Genomic DNA, 17019 nt, shown 5'->3' with positions numbered 1-17019 from the left:
ACCTCTAGCATCAGCAAGGCATTTTCGCCCACAGGACTGCCGCATACTGGATGTTTTTCACTTTTCATACCATTCTTTGTAAACCCTAGAAATGGTTGTGCATGAAAATCCCAGTAACTGAGCAGATTGTAAAATACTCATACCGGCCCGTCTCGCACCAACAACCATGCCACGCTCAAAATAGCTTAAATCACCTTTCTTTCCCATTCTGACATTCAGTTTGGAGTTCAGGAGATTGTCTTGACCAGGACCACACCCCTAAATGCATTGAAGCAACTGCCATGTGATTGGTTGAGTAGATAATTGCAATAATGAGAAATTGAACAGGTGTTCCTAATAATCCTTTAGGTGAGCGTATATGTATATACATATCTACATATTCCCCATTCTTCTTCCTCCCAGCACTTCTGGGTGTGGTGGAAGTGCTGGGCTCCAGGGTTCTTCAGGCACCAGGGCGCCGCCTGGCGGTGGCCACGGGCCCCTACAGGGTTGGGCTTCCAAGCCCTCTACCCGTGGCCCCCAACACAACCAGGGCAGTCACCCCCTCATGGTCTGGAGGAGGCACAAGCCCTCCTCCGGTCCTCCTGGGCATCCCAGCTGGGCTCTACCCCCAGCTACATGCGACAAAAAAAAAAATATATATATATATATACATATATATCACATCCAGGGCCAGCAACAAGGCAAACACCTCAGGCAGTGTTTGGTCAGGGCAGCATTTTCATGTACATTTTTTTTTAACATTTTGAAGGAATAATACTAATAATTTAAGTGTTTACCTAAAGAATTATATCCAGTACTGTATTTATATGCTACCTTTAAAAATTTTATGAAATGAAATTTTCATTTAAATGTTTATCATAGCATATTATGCGGTTTACAGCGATACACTACATGTCAGCACATAGCACTGGTGTTCATTTTCTTGACGTATATATACTGACAAAGGTGCAAGGGAAAGGGAGGAAAGGGATTGGGGACGGGGTGGCAGTTATAGCAGCCCTGGTGTAATGCTGCAGAAAATTTGTGAAGGTAAAAATTATGCTCTCTCTTTTTTTTCATTTCATGTTTCTGGAAGAAGATTGAATCAATGTCATACTGCATAAGTACTAAATAAGTTATCTTTGAGTGGCACTAAAACCAAAATAAGTCTCTAGTATCTCTGTATTTAACTCGCCAGTCTGACAGCTGGCTTACAGTGCTGACTGCCCTAATATAATGACACAATTTTATGAAAGAGAAGTGTAATGATTATCGCGATCCATGATTCAAGTTTCCAGTATCTTCGCTAATTTATGCAAAGAGTGCAGCATAACCATCCAAGTAATGCACAGTGTCCATTTTTACATGAGATAGCAGCTGCGCAGATCTTTTTTAGCATTCCAGGGGTAAAGATGTGGGTAGAGTAGTATTTTCCAAATTTTTTCAATGGTGGCACTTCTTCTAATCCAAAAAATCCCAAGGCATACCACAATTCTACTAACCACAAAAGCATTAAATCTAAACATTTACTAAACTAGGGCCAGGGCACTACGTTGTTACTTCTACAGTGCACCAGTTGAAAAGCATTTGTGTACAGTAGAGTATAATTATCAAATAATTGATAACAACTGAGGATAGTATTTACAGAGTTTTAACACAAATTTCAATTTATGTCAATTTGTTCAATTAAATCAGTCTTCAGCAATGCATTCAAAGTCAACACTCACTTTACTTTGACACGTCTATGTCTCTTATGCTATGTCAATTTGATAATACAGTGGACTTTTCTTATTTAATTCTTTTCAGCTTGCCTTTTAGGAAGGCATTCAGATTCAGGTTGTACTTACTATTAGTAATATTTTTTAAAAGTCCAGGTTTATGTTCAGGTTTAAGTCATTGTTTAATCTTAATCTATGACTTAAAATTTTCTTTAATTACTGTGTATTGATTCTATATTAAATTTGTGATTCAGTGTATATTTACTTCATGATTTGTGTATTAATTTTATAATTACGTTTTAATTTTAGAGGTGATTAATCGTGATTAATTAAATATTTATGTGATTAATTAATATTGAAATTGTACTGCAGTTTGCTAACTTGTATTATTTCCTTTTTCAAAAGATGTTTTTAAAAGGAAGAATAAGATGGAAAAGTCCAGAATGCAGAGTTGCCATCTCTACTGATTCAAACTAATAGACTTCTTTTCTTTACCTACCCACAGTTCAACTGAAATTTACAGTGAACTTCACCCTGTCCAACCTTAACTTCAGCCAAGATTTTTTACTTCCTAATAATTCAAATTACAAATCCACATCAAGTAAAGTTACTGTTTTGGTAAGCATTTTATATAGATGAGTCTATGTAAATTTTCTTTAAAGAAATATACACTTGTCTATCAGTGTGAAGTAACTAGGTATTCTGGCACAGGCAGTTAAATTCATGTATCTTCTTCGATTTGACAATTTTTCAGCTTAATCAGACCCTGAATGCAAGCAATCTGTCAGTAGCTTTCTCCGGTTGTAAGTTAAAATCACTAAGGTAAGAAGAACTATTCAATCTTTCATTTTCTTAAAAGTGTGAGTGATAATAAGCATAGTATTTATTAAGGAATGGAGTAGAACTGGATGAAGGTGAGATACCAGTTTAATTGTTTGCTTGTTGCCAGGAGACCCACTAAAATGCAAAAGAGCATTTTGTGAACAAAAAAAAAAAAAAGAAAAAAAAGACGTAATTATTAACTAATGGATGAGTGATAATAATAGTCTAAAACATTCAGGTTTTTCTTTTTTACTTTAATAAACTATTTACCTTGCCTTTTAAAACAGCAAAGTTCTGTTTGTACAAGGACATATCACAGCCTGAGGCTTTTGTTGAACTCAGCTATATTGAATGTCCTGTCATTTACTTGTGAAACAGATTCCATCTAATGTCAGCATCTAAGAGTAAAAAAAAAAAACGTCTGCAGTAATGATTGAGTACACCTCAAACAGCTTGGCTTTATTAGAAACCCATATAAAATAACAATATTTACTCATTTTTAATACATTTTGAGAAACTTCATGGGTTGGATCCTTGCTGCCTATTTAGGATTAATTTAAAAACTTGCATAGTAATACAGCGACATGCACCTTAGGTCATTTACAGGCTAAAATTGCTACTGTATCAGTGCATGTCTTTGTGCCTGTGAGCCCTGTAATGGAATGATTCCTTGACAAAACTCTGGGTGTACAAAAGTCACAAATGTAGTTAAGTGGAATTAGTAAATAAATGGATGTTGTATAATAGAAACATTGGTCCAGAAAGTGGATGAATTGAAAATGTACAGAAAAAAGTTACATACAGCCTAATCCTTTATGTCATAAAATATAAGATGGAATAGACACAAAACATGCATGCAATAAGTATGAAGTGAATTTAGGTCTCCTTATAATAACTTTGCATTGTTTATGCCTTTGTAAAAAATCAAAAATCACCCATGTAGTGAGTCAGATAAGTCACAAGGCAATTGGTTCAGTCCCCACTACAGTGTTTGCATATAAATCTAAAAAAGTTACTAACATGCAGATGTTAATATTATCTTTAAAAAAGTATGACTATGATTTGCACTCACGTTCTATAAAAAAAACACAAATTGAATACTATAAATGCATTTTTTCTGTTTTATATTAGCCAAGGAATTAGTGTTGGCACAGGAGTGAGCCTCACCTGCAACTTCAAGAACATCACGTCAATACCAGCAATAGACAAAGTGACTGTCTACAGACTAGTGAAGGAGAAAACCAACAATGGTACCCTCTTAGGGTCATACAGCATGGCCAACAACAGCCTTTTTGTCAACGGTAAAGAGCAGTCCTGATAAATATTTCAACATAGTAAGACTTAGAGTATTTCACTTGGTGCTATAGGAATCAGAAAAATGTGCAATTGCACTGCAATTCAATGCTTGATTTAAGGTCAATCTGTAAAGCATGAGAAACTTCACTTTTCTAATCTTATGTTCAAATGTACAAACATGAGCACATTAGCAAACAATACCAAAAATCATATTAATGAACTACATTTCTTAATTGTAATTCCCGTTTCGTGTCTGTTTCAGGATACCAGGAAATTGATCCTCAGCCCACTATTTGTAAGTAAATTTGTCCATATTATAAACTAATTTTTAATGTTTTAAGCCTGAAATTAAAATTATCTTCTTTTTACCTGCATAATTTTTATACTTAGTTTCTTTGTAATTTACTTAAAAATCTTGTAAGAAATGAAATCAAGTGAAAAATAAAATGAAAGATCAGACTCCTATCCATTTTATCTTTTTACTGCCTTCCAGACTTACTTAATTTCAAGATCAATTTCACCCTCACCAATCTGCCATTTTCTCAAAACCTGTCTTCAGCAAACAGCAAAGCAAGTCAAAATGTAACATCTCTGGTGAGTTTTCATTAGCAGTTTATACAACTAACTGGAACAGTCCGGTGGATCAGGGGTCCTTTGTAAACTGGCTGAAATGCTCACAACAAAAAGACATAAGACAATGTGAAATGGGAACTCATGCTTTGTTTTTGTTTTTTATTCTTGAATTCAGAGGTATTAACTATTTTTTAATTTTTTTTCTCCCCACAGATCTCACAAATGCTTCAGAACACTAGTATGGGCTCAGTGTTTTCCTCATGTATTCCCATCTCTTTTAGGTACAATTCTAAATATTAACTTAATTTAAATATGACCATATGAGAAATTCCTCTACTTATGCTAAATTATGCATTGTTAATAATGGAGACTTTACTCCACCTCTTCAAGAAGTCTCAATGACATTAATAACATTAGATTACTTCTCAAAACTCACCCAATGAATGGCTTGTTTCTTCTTTATTTCAGTCCAAGTCAGGTCATCGGCACGGCTGTGAGCCTCAGCTGCAGGTTCAAGAATGACACATCAGTGCCTCCCTTCAACAAAGTAGACATCTATAGACAGCTGAACCAAAAAACCAACAATGGCACCTTGTTAGGCCCATACAGCATAGCCAAAGACAGTCTCTACGTCAACGGTAATTATCCATCCCACTGTACCTGGGGGAGAAAAATGGGAATTTTTTTTAATGATCACTATTGCTTGGTTTGGTTTAGATTAGATGTCTTGCAAAGCACAGAGATGCCCTTAAGGGTGTTTGCCTTGAACAGGCACTTTGACAGTTCAGGCAAATTTAAAGCATAAAAGTGAGTCAGTGGTCTGTATTATAACTTGATGTCAAGATGGCTCAGTGTTTCCATGTATCCAGTAAGACAATGCACTTCCATACATTCTTTACAATGCAGGGTGGAAAGAGTTCTTGTGATTTGTAAAATGGAAGGAAGGCATTATAATACCAAGTTATTAGTAAACAGAATGAGAGAATGCGAACAAGATAAACATGTTGACACAAGCAATGCAATATGTTATTTTTTAAGGATGTTCGAATTGCAACTCTTTTTCTTCTGCCTTTTTCAGGATACCATGAAATTACTCCACAGCCTGATATTCGTAAGTAAATCTTTACACCTTATAAACCCCTTTTTAAAGATTAAAAATAAAAAGATTATACAATACAGCGTGACCCACCACTTTGAATTCATCATAATAGTTTTTTATCAGCACCTTCTCTGCAACACCTGAATTTTAATCCCCTATTGAATTTCTAAACAACTTTATTTCTTATTTTTCAATACCTTTCTGAATTTATTATATTTTTGGAATGATTTATGTGAAAATGATGCATGAAAATTAAATACATGAAACAGACTTTCAGACCCTTTTATCTTGTTTTGTTGTTTTTTTGCTTTCAGCATTACTTTACTTCACTATAAACTTCACCCTTCCTAATCTGCCATTCTCTCAGAACCTGTCTTCAGGAAACAGCTCAGCAAGTCGAAACGTGACATCTCTGGTGAGTTTTTATTACCAATATATATTACAAACTGGAACATTTTCATGGCGTAGTGGCGATTTAACCACTACATATTCTACTCATTTTAAAAATAAATGCAGCCAAGCTTTGTGTCAGGTCAAGATGAATTCAATCTTTATTTCAATTTTAATACATTATGAGGAAATAACTGCCTCTTCATTTCAATCCACAGATATCGCAAATGCTTCAGAACACCACCATGGGTTCAGAGTTTTCCTCATGTGTTCCCATCTCTTTTAGGTATGATTGTAAAAATAAACATAATTATTGTACTTATGCAAAGTACTTCAAAGTCAATAATGTAAGAAGAATCAGTGACATCTGTAACATTAGACTGCCTCTCAAAAACTCACCTAATGAATGGCTTATCTCTGCTTTATTTCAGTCCAAGTCAGGTCACCGGCACAGCTGTGAGCCTCAGCTGCAGGTTCAAGAATGACACATCAGTGCCTCCCTTCAACAAAGTGGACATCTACAGACAGCTGAACCAAAAAACCAACAATGGCACCGTTTTAGGTCCATACAGCATAGCCAAAGACAGTCTCTACGTCAGCGGTAATTACACATCCCACTGTACCTTGTAAAAATGGCTATTTATTTAAAACTGACTGTTATTTGGATTGGTTTGGACTGGATTTTATGCAGTGTACACTGCTGCCCTTAAGGGTGTTTTACCTTTGACAAATTCAGCAAATGTAATGCATAAGAGTGAGGCAGTAGTCTGTAATGTGATGTGCTTTACTCTGAACTGTAACTTGATGTCAAGATGAGTCAGCCTCTGCATATATCCAGTAACTCCTGGCTCCTAAATACATTCCTTGTAATATAGGATAGAAAAAGTTTTTTTGATCTGAAAAGTGGAAGAAAATAATGTAAAAAACAAATTATTGTTAAAACAGAAATAGAGAATGCAAAGATGGTAAACATGTTGACACAAGCTAAATAAATGTTATTTTTCAAGTATGCTTTAATTGTAACTCCATTTCTTCTGCCTGTTTCAGGATACCGTGAAATTACTTCACAGCCTGTTATTCGTAAGTAAATATTTGCACCTTATAAACCTGTTTGTAAAGATTAAAAATAAAAAGAACACACAGCATTAACAAACTCTTTGGATTTATAAAATCTCCTTGGGAGGTATAGCTCCTCATCATCACCTTCTCTACAACAACCGAATTTTCATCCCCTTTTAAATATCTAAACAAATGTGTGCAACATTTCTTATTTCTCAATACTTTTCTGAATTTGATAATTTTAAAAAATATTTCTATAACAATGAAGCATAAAGATGAAATACATGAAACACACATTCAGTCTCACAACTCTTTCTCTTGATTTGTTTTTCCTTTCAGCATTACTTCAGTTCATCATAAACTTCACCCTTCCTAATCTGCCATTCTCTCAGAACCTGTCTTCAGGAAGCAGCCCTGTGAGTCAAAACGTGACGTCTCTGGTGAGTTTTCATTACCAAAATATATGAAAAACGAGGACATTTCCAAAGTTGCAGGGATGATTTGTGCACTGCATATACTGCTCACTTTACAAAGTGAATGTGGCCAAGCTGAATTCAAAGTTTGTTTCATATTCTAATATTATGAGGTAATAACCAGATCCTCATTTCTATCTACAGATATCCCAAATGCTTCAGAACACCACCATGGGTTTACAGTTTTCCTCATGTGTCCCCATCTCTTTGAGGTATGATTCTAAAGATAAACTTCATTAAAATGTGAACATATAAGAAATTCCTAAACCTATACTAAATTATGCATTGTCAATAATGGAGATTTACTCTACCTCTGTAAGAAGTATCAGTGACATTGGTAATGTTAGATGACTTCTCAAAACTCACCTAATGAATAGCTGGTCTCTGCTTTATTTCAGCCCAAGTCAGGTCATCGGCACGGAAGTGAGCCTCAGATGCAAGTTCAAGAATGACACATCAGTGCCTCCCTTCAATAAAGTAGACATCTACAGACAGCTGAACCAAAAAACCAACAATGGCACCGTTTTAGGTCCATACAGCATAGCCAAAGACAGTCTCTACGTCAGCGGTAATTACACACCCCACTGTACCTTGGGGAGAAAAATGGAGTTTTTTTAAAACTCAGTGTTACTTGGATTGGTTTGGATTGGATTTCTTGAAGAGCACACTGCTGTCCTTAAGGGTGTTTACCTTGAACGGGTACTTTGATAAACTGAGCAAATGTAATGCATGAGAGTGAGGCAGTACTCTGGAAGGTGATGTGCTTTACTCAGTATTATAACTTGATGTCAGGATGGCTCAGTCTTTGCATGTCTCCAATAAGACCACGCAGTTCCATACATTCCTTGCACTAATGGGTCAACACAAACAACATAAAATGTTATTTTAGAAATGTTTTAATTGTAACTCTGTTTCTTCTGCCTTTTTCAGGATACCATGAAATTACTTCACAGCCTGTTATTCGTAAGTAAATCTTTGCACCTTATAAACCTGTTTGTAAAGATTAAAAATAAAAAGAACAGACAGCTTGAACAAACTCTTTGGATTTATAAAATCTCCTTGGGAAGTATAGCTCCTCATCATCACCTTCTCTACAACACCTGAATTTTTAGGCCCTTTTAAATATCTAAACAAATGTGTGCAACATTTCTCATTTCTCAATACCTTTCTGAATTTCATACATTTTTTAAAATATTTCTATGACAATGAAGCATAAACATGAAATACATGAAACACACATTCAGTCTCACAACTCTTTCTCTTGATTTGTTTTTCCTTTCAGCATTACTTCAGTTCATCATAAACTTCACCCTTCCTAATCTACCATTCTCTCAGAACCTGTCTTCAGGAAGCAGCCCTGTGAGTCAAAACGTGACGTCTCTGGTGAGTTTTCATTACCAATATATATGAAAAACGGGGACATTTCCAAGGCGCAGGGGTGAATTATGCACTGCATATACTGCTCACTTTACAAACTGAATGTGGCCCAAGTGAAATTCAAGGTTTGTTTCATATTCTTATATTATGAGGTAATAACCAGATCCTCATTTCTATCTACAGATATCCCAAATGCTTCAGAACACCACCATGGGTTTACAGTTTTCCTCATGTGTCCCCATCTCTTTGAGGTATGATTCTAAAGATAAACTTCATTAAAATGTGAACATATAAGAAATTCCTAAACCTATACAGTACTAAATTATGCATTGTCAATAATGGAGATTTACTCTACCTCTGTAAGAAGTATCAGTGACATTGGTAATGTTAGATTACTTCTCAAAACTCACCTAATGAATAGCTGGTCTCTGCTTTATTTCAGCCCAAGTCAGGTCATCGGCACGGAAGTGAGCCTCAGATGCAAGTTCAAGAATGACACATCAGTGCCTCCCTTCAATAAAGTAGACGTCTACAGACAGCTAAACCAAAAAACCAACAATGGCACCGTTTTAGGTCCATACAGCATAGCCAAAGACAGTCTCTACGTCAGCGGTAATTACACACCCCACTGTACCTTGGGGAGAAGAATGGAGTTTTTTTAAAACTCAGTGTTACTTGGATTGGTTTGGATTGGATTTCTTAAAGAGCACACTGCTGTCCTTAAGGGTGTTTACCTTGAACGGGTACTTTGATAAACTAAGCAAATGTAATGCATGAGAGTGAGACAGTACTCTGGAAGGTGATGTGCTTTACTCAGTATTATAACTTGATGTCAGGATGGCTCAGTCTTTGCATGTCTCCAATAAGACCACGCAGTTCCATACATTCCTTGCACTAATGGGTCGACACAAACAACATAAAATGTTATTTTAAAAATGTTTTAATTGTAACTCTGTTTGTTCTGCCTTTTTCAGGATACCATGAAATTATTTCACAGCCTGTTATTCGTAAGTAAATCTTTGCACCTTATAAACCTGTTTGTAAAGATTAAAAATAAAAAGAACAGACAGCTTGAACAAACTCTTTGGATTTATAAAATCTCCTTGGGAAGTATAGCTCCTCATCATCACCTTCTCTACAACACCTGAATTTTTAGGCCCTTTTAAATATCTAAACAAATGTGTGCAACATTTCTCATTTCTCAATACCTTTCTGAATTTCATACATTTTTTAAAATATTTCTATGACAATGAAGCATAAACATGAAATACTTGAAACACACATTCAGTCTCACAACTCTTTCTCTTGATTTGTTTTTCCTTTCAGCATTACTTCAGTTCATCATAAACTTCACCCTTCCTAATCTGCCATTCTCTCAGAACCTGTCTTCAGGAAGCAGCCCTGTGAGTCAAAATGTGACGTCTCTGGTGAGTTTTCATTACCAATATATATGAAAAACGGGGACATTTCCAAGGCGCAGGGGTGAATTATGCACTGCATATACTGCTCACTTTACAAACTGAATGTGGCCCAAGCGAAATTCAAGGTTTGTTTCATATTCTTATATTATGAGGTAATAACCAGATCCTCATTTCTATCTACAGATATCCCAAATGCTTCAGAACACCACCATGGGTTTACAGTTTTCCTCATGTGTCCCCATCTCTTTGAGGTATGATTCTAAAGATAAATTTCATTAAAATGTGAACATATAAGAAATTCCTCAACCTATGCTAAAGTATGCATTGTCAATAATGGAGTTTTACTCCGCCTCAGTAAAATGTATCAATGACATTTTTAATGTTAGATTACTTCTCAAAACTCACCTAATGAATAGCTGGTCTCTTCTTTATTTCAGCCCAAGTCAGGTCATCGGCATGGAAGTGAGCCTCAGATGCAAGTTCAAGAATGACACATCAGTGCCTCCCTTCAATAAAGTAGACGTCTACAGACAGCTGAACCAAAAAACCAACAATGGCACTGTTTTAGGTCCATACAGCATAGCCAAAGACAGTCTCTACGTCAGCGGTAATTACACATTCCACTGTACCTTGTGGAGAAAAATGACAGTTTATTTAAAACTCAGTTTTACTTGGATTGGTTTGGATTGGATTTCTTGAAGAGCACACTGCTGTCCTTAAGGGTGTTTACTTTGAATGGGCACTTTGATAAACTGAGCAAATGTAATGCATGAGAGTGAGGCAGTACTCTGGAAGGTGATGTGCTTTACTCAGTATTATAACTTGATGTCAGGATGGCTCAGTGTTTAAACGTCTCCAGTAAGACCTGGCACTTCCATACATTCCTTGCACTGCTGGGTGGACACAAACAACATAAAATGTTATTTTTAAAATGTTTTAATTGCAACTCTTTTTCTTCTGCCTTTTTCAGGATACCATGAAATTACTTCACAGTCTGTTATTCGTAAGTAAATCTTTGCACCTTATAAACCTGTTTGTAAAGATTAAAAATAAAAAGAGCACACAGCATGAACAAACTCTTTGGATTTATAAAATCTCCACGGGAGGTATAGCTCCTCATCATCACCTTCTCTACAACACCTGAATTTTCATCCTCTTTTAAATATCTAAACAAATGTGTGCAACATTTCTTATTTCTCAATACCTTTCTGAATTTGATACATTTTTTAAAAAATATTTCTATGACAATGAAGCATAAACATGAAATACATGAAACACACATTCAGTCTCACAACTCTTTCTCTTGATTTGTTTTTCCTTTCAGCATTAGTTCAGTTCATCATAAACTTCACCCTTCCTAATCTGCCATTCACTCAGAACCTGTCTTCAGGAAGCAGCCCTGTGAGTCAAAACGTGACGTCTCTGGTGAGTTTTCATTACCAATATATATGAAAAACGAGGACATTTCCAAGACGCAGGGGTGAATTATGCACTGCATATATATACTGCTTACTTTACAAACTGAATGTGGCCCAAGCTGAATTCAAAGTTTGTTTCATATTCTTATATTATGAGGTAATAACCAGATCCTCATTTCTATCTACAGATATCCCAAATGCTTCAGAACACCACCATGGGTTTACAGTTTTCCTCATGTGTCCCCATCTCTTTGAGGTATGATTCTAAAGATAAACTTTATTAAAATGTGAACATATAAGAAATTCCTCAACCTATGCTAAAGTATGCATTGTCAATTAAGGAGTTTTACTCCGCCTCTGTAAAATGTATCAATGACATTTTTAATGTTAGATTACTTCTCAAAATTCACCTAATGAATTGCTGGTCTCTGCTTTATTTCAGCCCAAGTCAGGTCATTGGCACGGCAGTGAGCCTCAGATGCAAGTTCAAGAATGACACATCAGTGCCTCCCTTCAATAAAGTAGACGTCTACAGACAGCTGAACCAAAAAACCAACAATGGCACTGTTTTAGGTCCATACAGCATAGCCAAAGACAGTCTCTACGTCAGCGGTAATTACACATTCCACTGTACCTTGTGGAGAAAAATGACAGTTTATTTAAAACTCAGTTTTACTTGGATTGGTTTGGATTGGATTTCTTGAAGAGCACACTGCTGTCCTTAAGGGTGTTTACTTTGAATGGGCACTTTGATAAACTGAGCAAATGTAATGCATGAGAGTAAGGCAGTACTCTGGAATGTGATGTGCTTTACTCAGTATTATAACTTGATGTCAGGATGGCTCAGTGTTTAAACGTCTCCAGTAAGACCTGGCACTTCCATACATTCCTTGCACTAATGGGTCGACACAAACAACATAAAATGTTATTTTTAAAATGTTTTAATTGCAACTCTTTTTTTCTGCCTTTTTCAGGATACCATGAAATTACTTCACAGTCTGTTATTCGTAAGTAAATCTTTGCACCTTATAAACCTGTTTGTAAAGATTAAAAATAAAAAGAGCACACAGCAAGAACAATGTCTTTGGATTTATAAAATCTCCACGGGAGGTATAGCTCCTCATCATCACCTTCTCTACAACACCTGAATTTTCATCCTCTTTTAAATATCTAAACAAATGTGTGCAACATTTCTTATTTCTCAATACCTTTCTGAATTTGATACATTTTTTAAAAAATATTTCTATAACAATGAAGCATAAAGATGAAATACATGAAACACACATTCAGTCTCACAACTCTTTCTCTTGATTTGTTTTTCCTTTCAGCATTACTTCAGTTCATCATAAACTTCACCCTTCCTAATCTGCCATTCACTCAGAACCTGTCTTCAGGAAGCAGCCCTGTGAGTCAAAACGTGACGTCTCTGGTGAGTTTTCATTACCAATATATATGAAAAACGAGGACATTTCCAAGACGCAGGGGTGAATTATGCACTTCATATACTGCTTACTTTACAAACTGAATGTGGCCCAAGCTGAATTCAAAGTTTGTTTCATATTCTTATATTATGAGGTAATAACCAGATCCTCATTTCTATCTACAGATATCCCAAATGCTTCAGAACACCACCATGGGTTTACAGTTTTCCTCATGTGTCCCCATCTCTTTGAGGTATGATTCTAAAGATAAACTTTATTAAAATGTGAACATATAAGAAATTCCTCAACCTATGCTAAAGTATGCATTGTCAATTAAGGAGTTTTACTCCGCCTCTGTAAAATGTATCAATGACATTTTTAATGTTAGATTACTTCTCAAAATTCACCTAATGAATTGCTGGTCTCTGCTTTATTTCAGCCCAAGTCAGGTCATTGGCACGGCAGTGAGCCTCAGATGCAAGTTCAAGAATGACACATCAGTGCCTCCCTTCAATAAAGTAGACGTCTACAGACAGCTGAACCAAAAAACCAACAATGGCACTGTTTTAGGTCCATACAGCATAGCCAAAGACAGTCTCTACGTCAGCGGTAATTACACATTCCACTGTACCTTGTGGAGAAAAATGACAGTTTATTTAAAACTCAGTTTTACTTGGATTGGTTTGGATTGGATTTCTTGAAGAGCACACTGCTGTCCTTAAGGGTGTTTACCTTGAACGGGTACTTTGATAAACTAAGCAAATGTAATGCATGAGAGTGAGACAGTACTCTGGAAGGTGATGTGCTTTACTCAGTATTATAACTTGATGTCAGGATGGCTCAGTCTTTGCATGTCTCCAATAAGACCACGCAGTTCCATACATTCCTTGCACTAATGGGTCAACACAAACAACATAAAATGTTATTTTAGAAATGTTTTAATTGTAACTCTTTTTTTCTGCCTTTTTCAGGATACCATGAAATTACTTCACAGTCTGTTATTCGTAAGTAAATCTTTGCACCTTATAAACCTGTTTGTAAAGATTAAAAATAAAAAGAGCACACAGCAAGAACAATGTCTTTGGATTTATAAAATCTCCACGGGAGGTATAGCTCCTCATCATCACCTTCTCTACAACACCTGAATTTTCATCCTCTTTTAAATATCTAAACAAATGTGTGCAACATTTCTTATTTCTCAATACCTTTCTGAATTTGATACATTTTTTAAAAAATATTTCTATAACAATGAAGCATAAAGATGAAATACATGAAACACACATTCAGTCTCACAACTCTTTCTCTTGATTTGTTTTTCCTTTCAGCATTACTTCAGTTCATCATAAACTTCACCCTTCCTAATCTGCCATTCACTCAGAACCTGTCTTCAGGAAGCAGCCCTGTGAGTCAAAACGTGACGTCTCTGGTGAGTTTTCATTACCAATATATATAAAAAACGGGGACATTTCCAAAGGTGCAGGGCTGATTTATGCACTTCATATACTGCTCGCTATACAAACTGAATGAGGCCCAAGCTGAATTCAAAGTTTGTTTCATATTCTTATATTATGAGGTAATAACCAGATCCTCGTTTCAATCTACAGATATCCCAAATGCTTCAGAACACCACCATGGGTTTACAGTTTTCCTCATGTGTCCCCATCTCTTTTAGGTATGATTCTAAAGATAAACTTCATTAAAATGTAAACTTATAAGAAATTCCTTAACCTATGCTAAATTATGCATTGTTAATAATGGAGATTTACTCTACCTCTGTAAGAAATATCAGTGACATTTTTAATGTTAGATTACTTCTCAAAACTCACCTAATGAATGGCTGGTCTCTGCTTTATTTCAGCCCAAGTCAGGTCATAGGCACTGAAGTGAGCCTCAGATGCAAGTTCAAGAATGACACATCAGTGCCTGCCTTCAATAAAGTAGATGTCTACAGACAGCTGAACCAGAAAACCGACAATGGCACCTTGTTAGGTTCATACAGCATGGCCAAAAACAGTCTCTACGTCAGCGGTAATTACACATCCCACTGTACGTGGGAGAGAAAAATGGCAATTTGGCTTGGTTTGGATTAGATTTCTTACAGAACACAGAGCTGTTCTTAAGGAGTTTTCTCTTGAACAAGCACTTTTGACAGTTTTAAAATATAAAGCATAAAAGTGAGGCAGTAGTCTGTAATGTGATGTGGTTTTCTCTGTATTATAACTTGATGTCAACTTGGCTCAGTGCTGACATGTATCCAATAAGAGTATGCCCTTTCATACATTCCTTTCAATGCAGGGTGGAAAGAATTTTTGTGACTTGTGAAATGTAAGAAATATTGTGTATAATAACAAATTATTATTAAATAGAATGAAAGAATGCAACAACGATAAACATGTTGACACAAGCAACATAAAGTGTTATTTTTCTAAGTATGCTTTAATTGTGACTGCTTTTCTTCTGCCTGTTTCAGGGTACCGTGAAATCATTCCACAGCCTGTTATTCGTAAGTACATCTTTGCACCTTGTAAATCTGTATTTAAGTATTCAAACTGAAGATATTATAAAGCATGAAGAACTCTTTTGGATTGATTAAATCTCCCTAGGAGGCATAGCTGCTCAATGTCACCTTCCCTACACCACCTAAATTTTCTTTTGGTTTCATTTCTAGATAACCTTGCATAACATTTCCAATTTTTTATTAGCTTTCTGGATTTACAACATTTTTAGAATTACTCCTGTTACAATAAAGCATGCAGATGAAATACATGAAACTGACATTCATTCTCCTTTTATTTTGCTTTTTTTTTCCTTCCAGCATTACTTTACTGCACTATAAACTTCACCCTTACTAATCTGCCATTCTCCCAGAACCTGTCCTCCGGAAACAGCTCTGCAAGTCGAAATGTGACTTCTCTGGTGAGTGTTCGTCAGCTATAGGTTGGTGTCAGGACTTTGTATTTTGTGTCAGGTCATGCTGAATTCAACTTTTTCTCCTTTTCTTACGTTATGAGGTAAAAACCAGTTCCTCGTTTTTATCCACAGATATCCCAAATGCTTCAGAATACCACCATGGGTTCAGAGTTTTCCTCATGTATTCCTGTCTCTTTTAGGTATACTTCTAAAGATAAACTTAATTAAAATGTAGAAGAAGAAGTTTTAATGTCATTCTTAACATTAGATTTCTTCTCAAAACTCACCTATTGGATAACTCATCTCTTTTCATTTCAGTCCAAGCCAAGTTAATGGCACAGCTGTAAGCCTCAGCTGCAGGTTCAAGAATGGCACATCAGTGCCTCTCTTCAACAAAGTAGACGTCTATAGACAGCTGAATCAAAAAACCAACAATAGCACCTTGTTAGGTCCATACAGCATGGCCAGAGACAGTCTCACCATCAATGGTAATTATCTGTTCTACCCATATGGCCACCATGTTGTTTGATTGTGGCATTTTAATGGATTTGTATCTCTTCAAAGATACAGGGTAACTCTAAATTAACCTCTACCCTGAACCTTACCTTCCATGATTGTATGTTATTGTTGGGTAAAGGGACATGTTTTTTCCTTTATACTGGATTTTTATAGAACCCTTTGGCTTTGTTTCTCCTCATGTTGACTTAAATAAGTTGATGAGCTAGTATGCTTGAAAGACCTCTGACATTTTGCATACTTGGCTGTACGCTGACTATACTTTCTTTGTATTCAGTGTGTGTTGATGTGAAAGGGATTTGTGCTGGATGGTCTATGAAAAGCCCCTAGAAGCCAGAGGGTTTTGGAACTCCTTATATTTTTGTTTTGCTGTATTTTGGGTAGATATATACTTTACCTAAAAGCTGCTAAATGAATAGCATTGCACAGCAGGTATGGCTGGTCATGATTACCATGCACAATCACCCATACCTAATAGAGGAGCGAAAAACAGTTGTATTAATGAACAACTTTGCTAACATACTTTACTTTTTAATAGAATGAA

General features: G+C 35.9%; 1 protein-coding gene across 1 annotated transcript in view; it reads left to right on the top strand.

Moving 5' to 3' along the window:
* The first annotated feature begins 2204 nt into the window (after nucleotides 1-2204).
* LOC120537749 (mucin-16-like) overlaps nucleotides 2205-17019 on the top strand; it is a 36729-nt gene continuing 21914 nt past the window's right edge. Inside the window, exons 1-39 of the mRNA XM_039766919.1 lie at nucleotides 2205-2318; nucleotides 2455-2522; nucleotides 3654-3823; nucleotides 4081-4113; nucleotides 4312-4412; nucleotides 4605-4672; nucleotides 4860-5029; nucleotides 5470-5502; nucleotides 5805-5905; nucleotides 6099-6166; nucleotides 6312-6481; nucleotides 6928-6960; nucleotides 7279-7379; nucleotides 7557-7624; nucleotides 7811-7980; nucleotides 8343-8375; nucleotides 8695-8795; nucleotides 8973-9040; nucleotides 9232-9401; nucleotides 9764-9796; nucleotides 10116-10216; nucleotides 10394-10461; nucleotides 10648-10817; nucleotides 11181-11213; nucleotides 11535-11635; nucleotides 11817-11884; nucleotides 12071-12240; nucleotides 12603-12635; nucleotides 12957-13057; nucleotides 13235-13302; nucleotides 13489-13658; nucleotides 14021-14053; nucleotides 14375-14475; nucleotides 14654-14721; nucleotides 14908-15077; nucleotides 15520-15552; nucleotides 15865-15965; nucleotides 16092-16159; nucleotides 16278-16447. Of these exons, the coding sequence (XP_039622853.1) occupies nucleotides 3796-3823; nucleotides 4081-4113; nucleotides 4312-4412; nucleotides 4605-4672; nucleotides 4860-5029; nucleotides 5470-5502; nucleotides 5805-5905; nucleotides 6099-6166; nucleotides 6312-6481; nucleotides 6928-6960; nucleotides 7279-7379; nucleotides 7557-7624; nucleotides 7811-7980; nucleotides 8343-8375; nucleotides 8695-8795; nucleotides 8973-9040; nucleotides 9232-9401; nucleotides 9764-9796; nucleotides 10116-10216; nucleotides 10394-10461; nucleotides 10648-10817; nucleotides 11181-11213; nucleotides 11535-11635; nucleotides 11817-11884; nucleotides 12071-12240; nucleotides 12603-12635; nucleotides 12957-13057; nucleotides 13235-13302; nucleotides 13489-13658; nucleotides 14021-14053; nucleotides 14375-14475; nucleotides 14654-14721; nucleotides 14908-15077; nucleotides 15520-15552; nucleotides 15865-15965; nucleotides 16092-16159; nucleotides 16278-16447 (3376 nt within the window). The 5' untranslated portion in view covers nucleotides 2205-2318; nucleotides 2455-2522; nucleotides 3654-3795. The remainder of the gene's footprint in view (nucleotides 2319-2454; nucleotides 2523-3653; nucleotides 3824-4080; nucleotides 4114-4311; nucleotides 4413-4604; nucleotides 4673-4859; nucleotides 5030-5469; nucleotides 5503-5804; nucleotides 5906-6098; nucleotides 6167-6311; nucleotides 6482-6927; nucleotides 6961-7278; nucleotides 7380-7556; nucleotides 7625-7810; nucleotides 7981-8342; nucleotides 8376-8694; nucleotides 8796-8972; nucleotides 9041-9231; nucleotides 9402-9763; nucleotides 9797-10115; nucleotides 10217-10393; nucleotides 10462-10647; nucleotides 10818-11180; nucleotides 11214-11534; nucleotides 11636-11816; nucleotides 11885-12070; nucleotides 12241-12602; nucleotides 12636-12956; nucleotides 13058-13234; nucleotides 13303-13488; nucleotides 13659-14020; nucleotides 14054-14374; nucleotides 14476-14653; nucleotides 14722-14907; nucleotides 15078-15519; nucleotides 15553-15864; nucleotides 15966-16091; nucleotides 16160-16277; nucleotides 16448-17019) is intronic.

The sequence above is a fragment of the Polypterus senegalus genome, chromosome 10 (genome assembly GCF_016835505.1).
Source record: "Polypterus senegalus isolate Bchr_013 chromosome 10, ASM1683550v1, whole genome shotgun sequence".
NCBI lineage: Eukaryota > Metazoa > Chordata > Cladistia > Polypteriformes > Polypteridae > Polypterus > Polypterus senegalus.
Note: the sequence above shows the minus strand (reverse complement) of the source record. Positions and strands in the feature narration are given on the sequence as shown.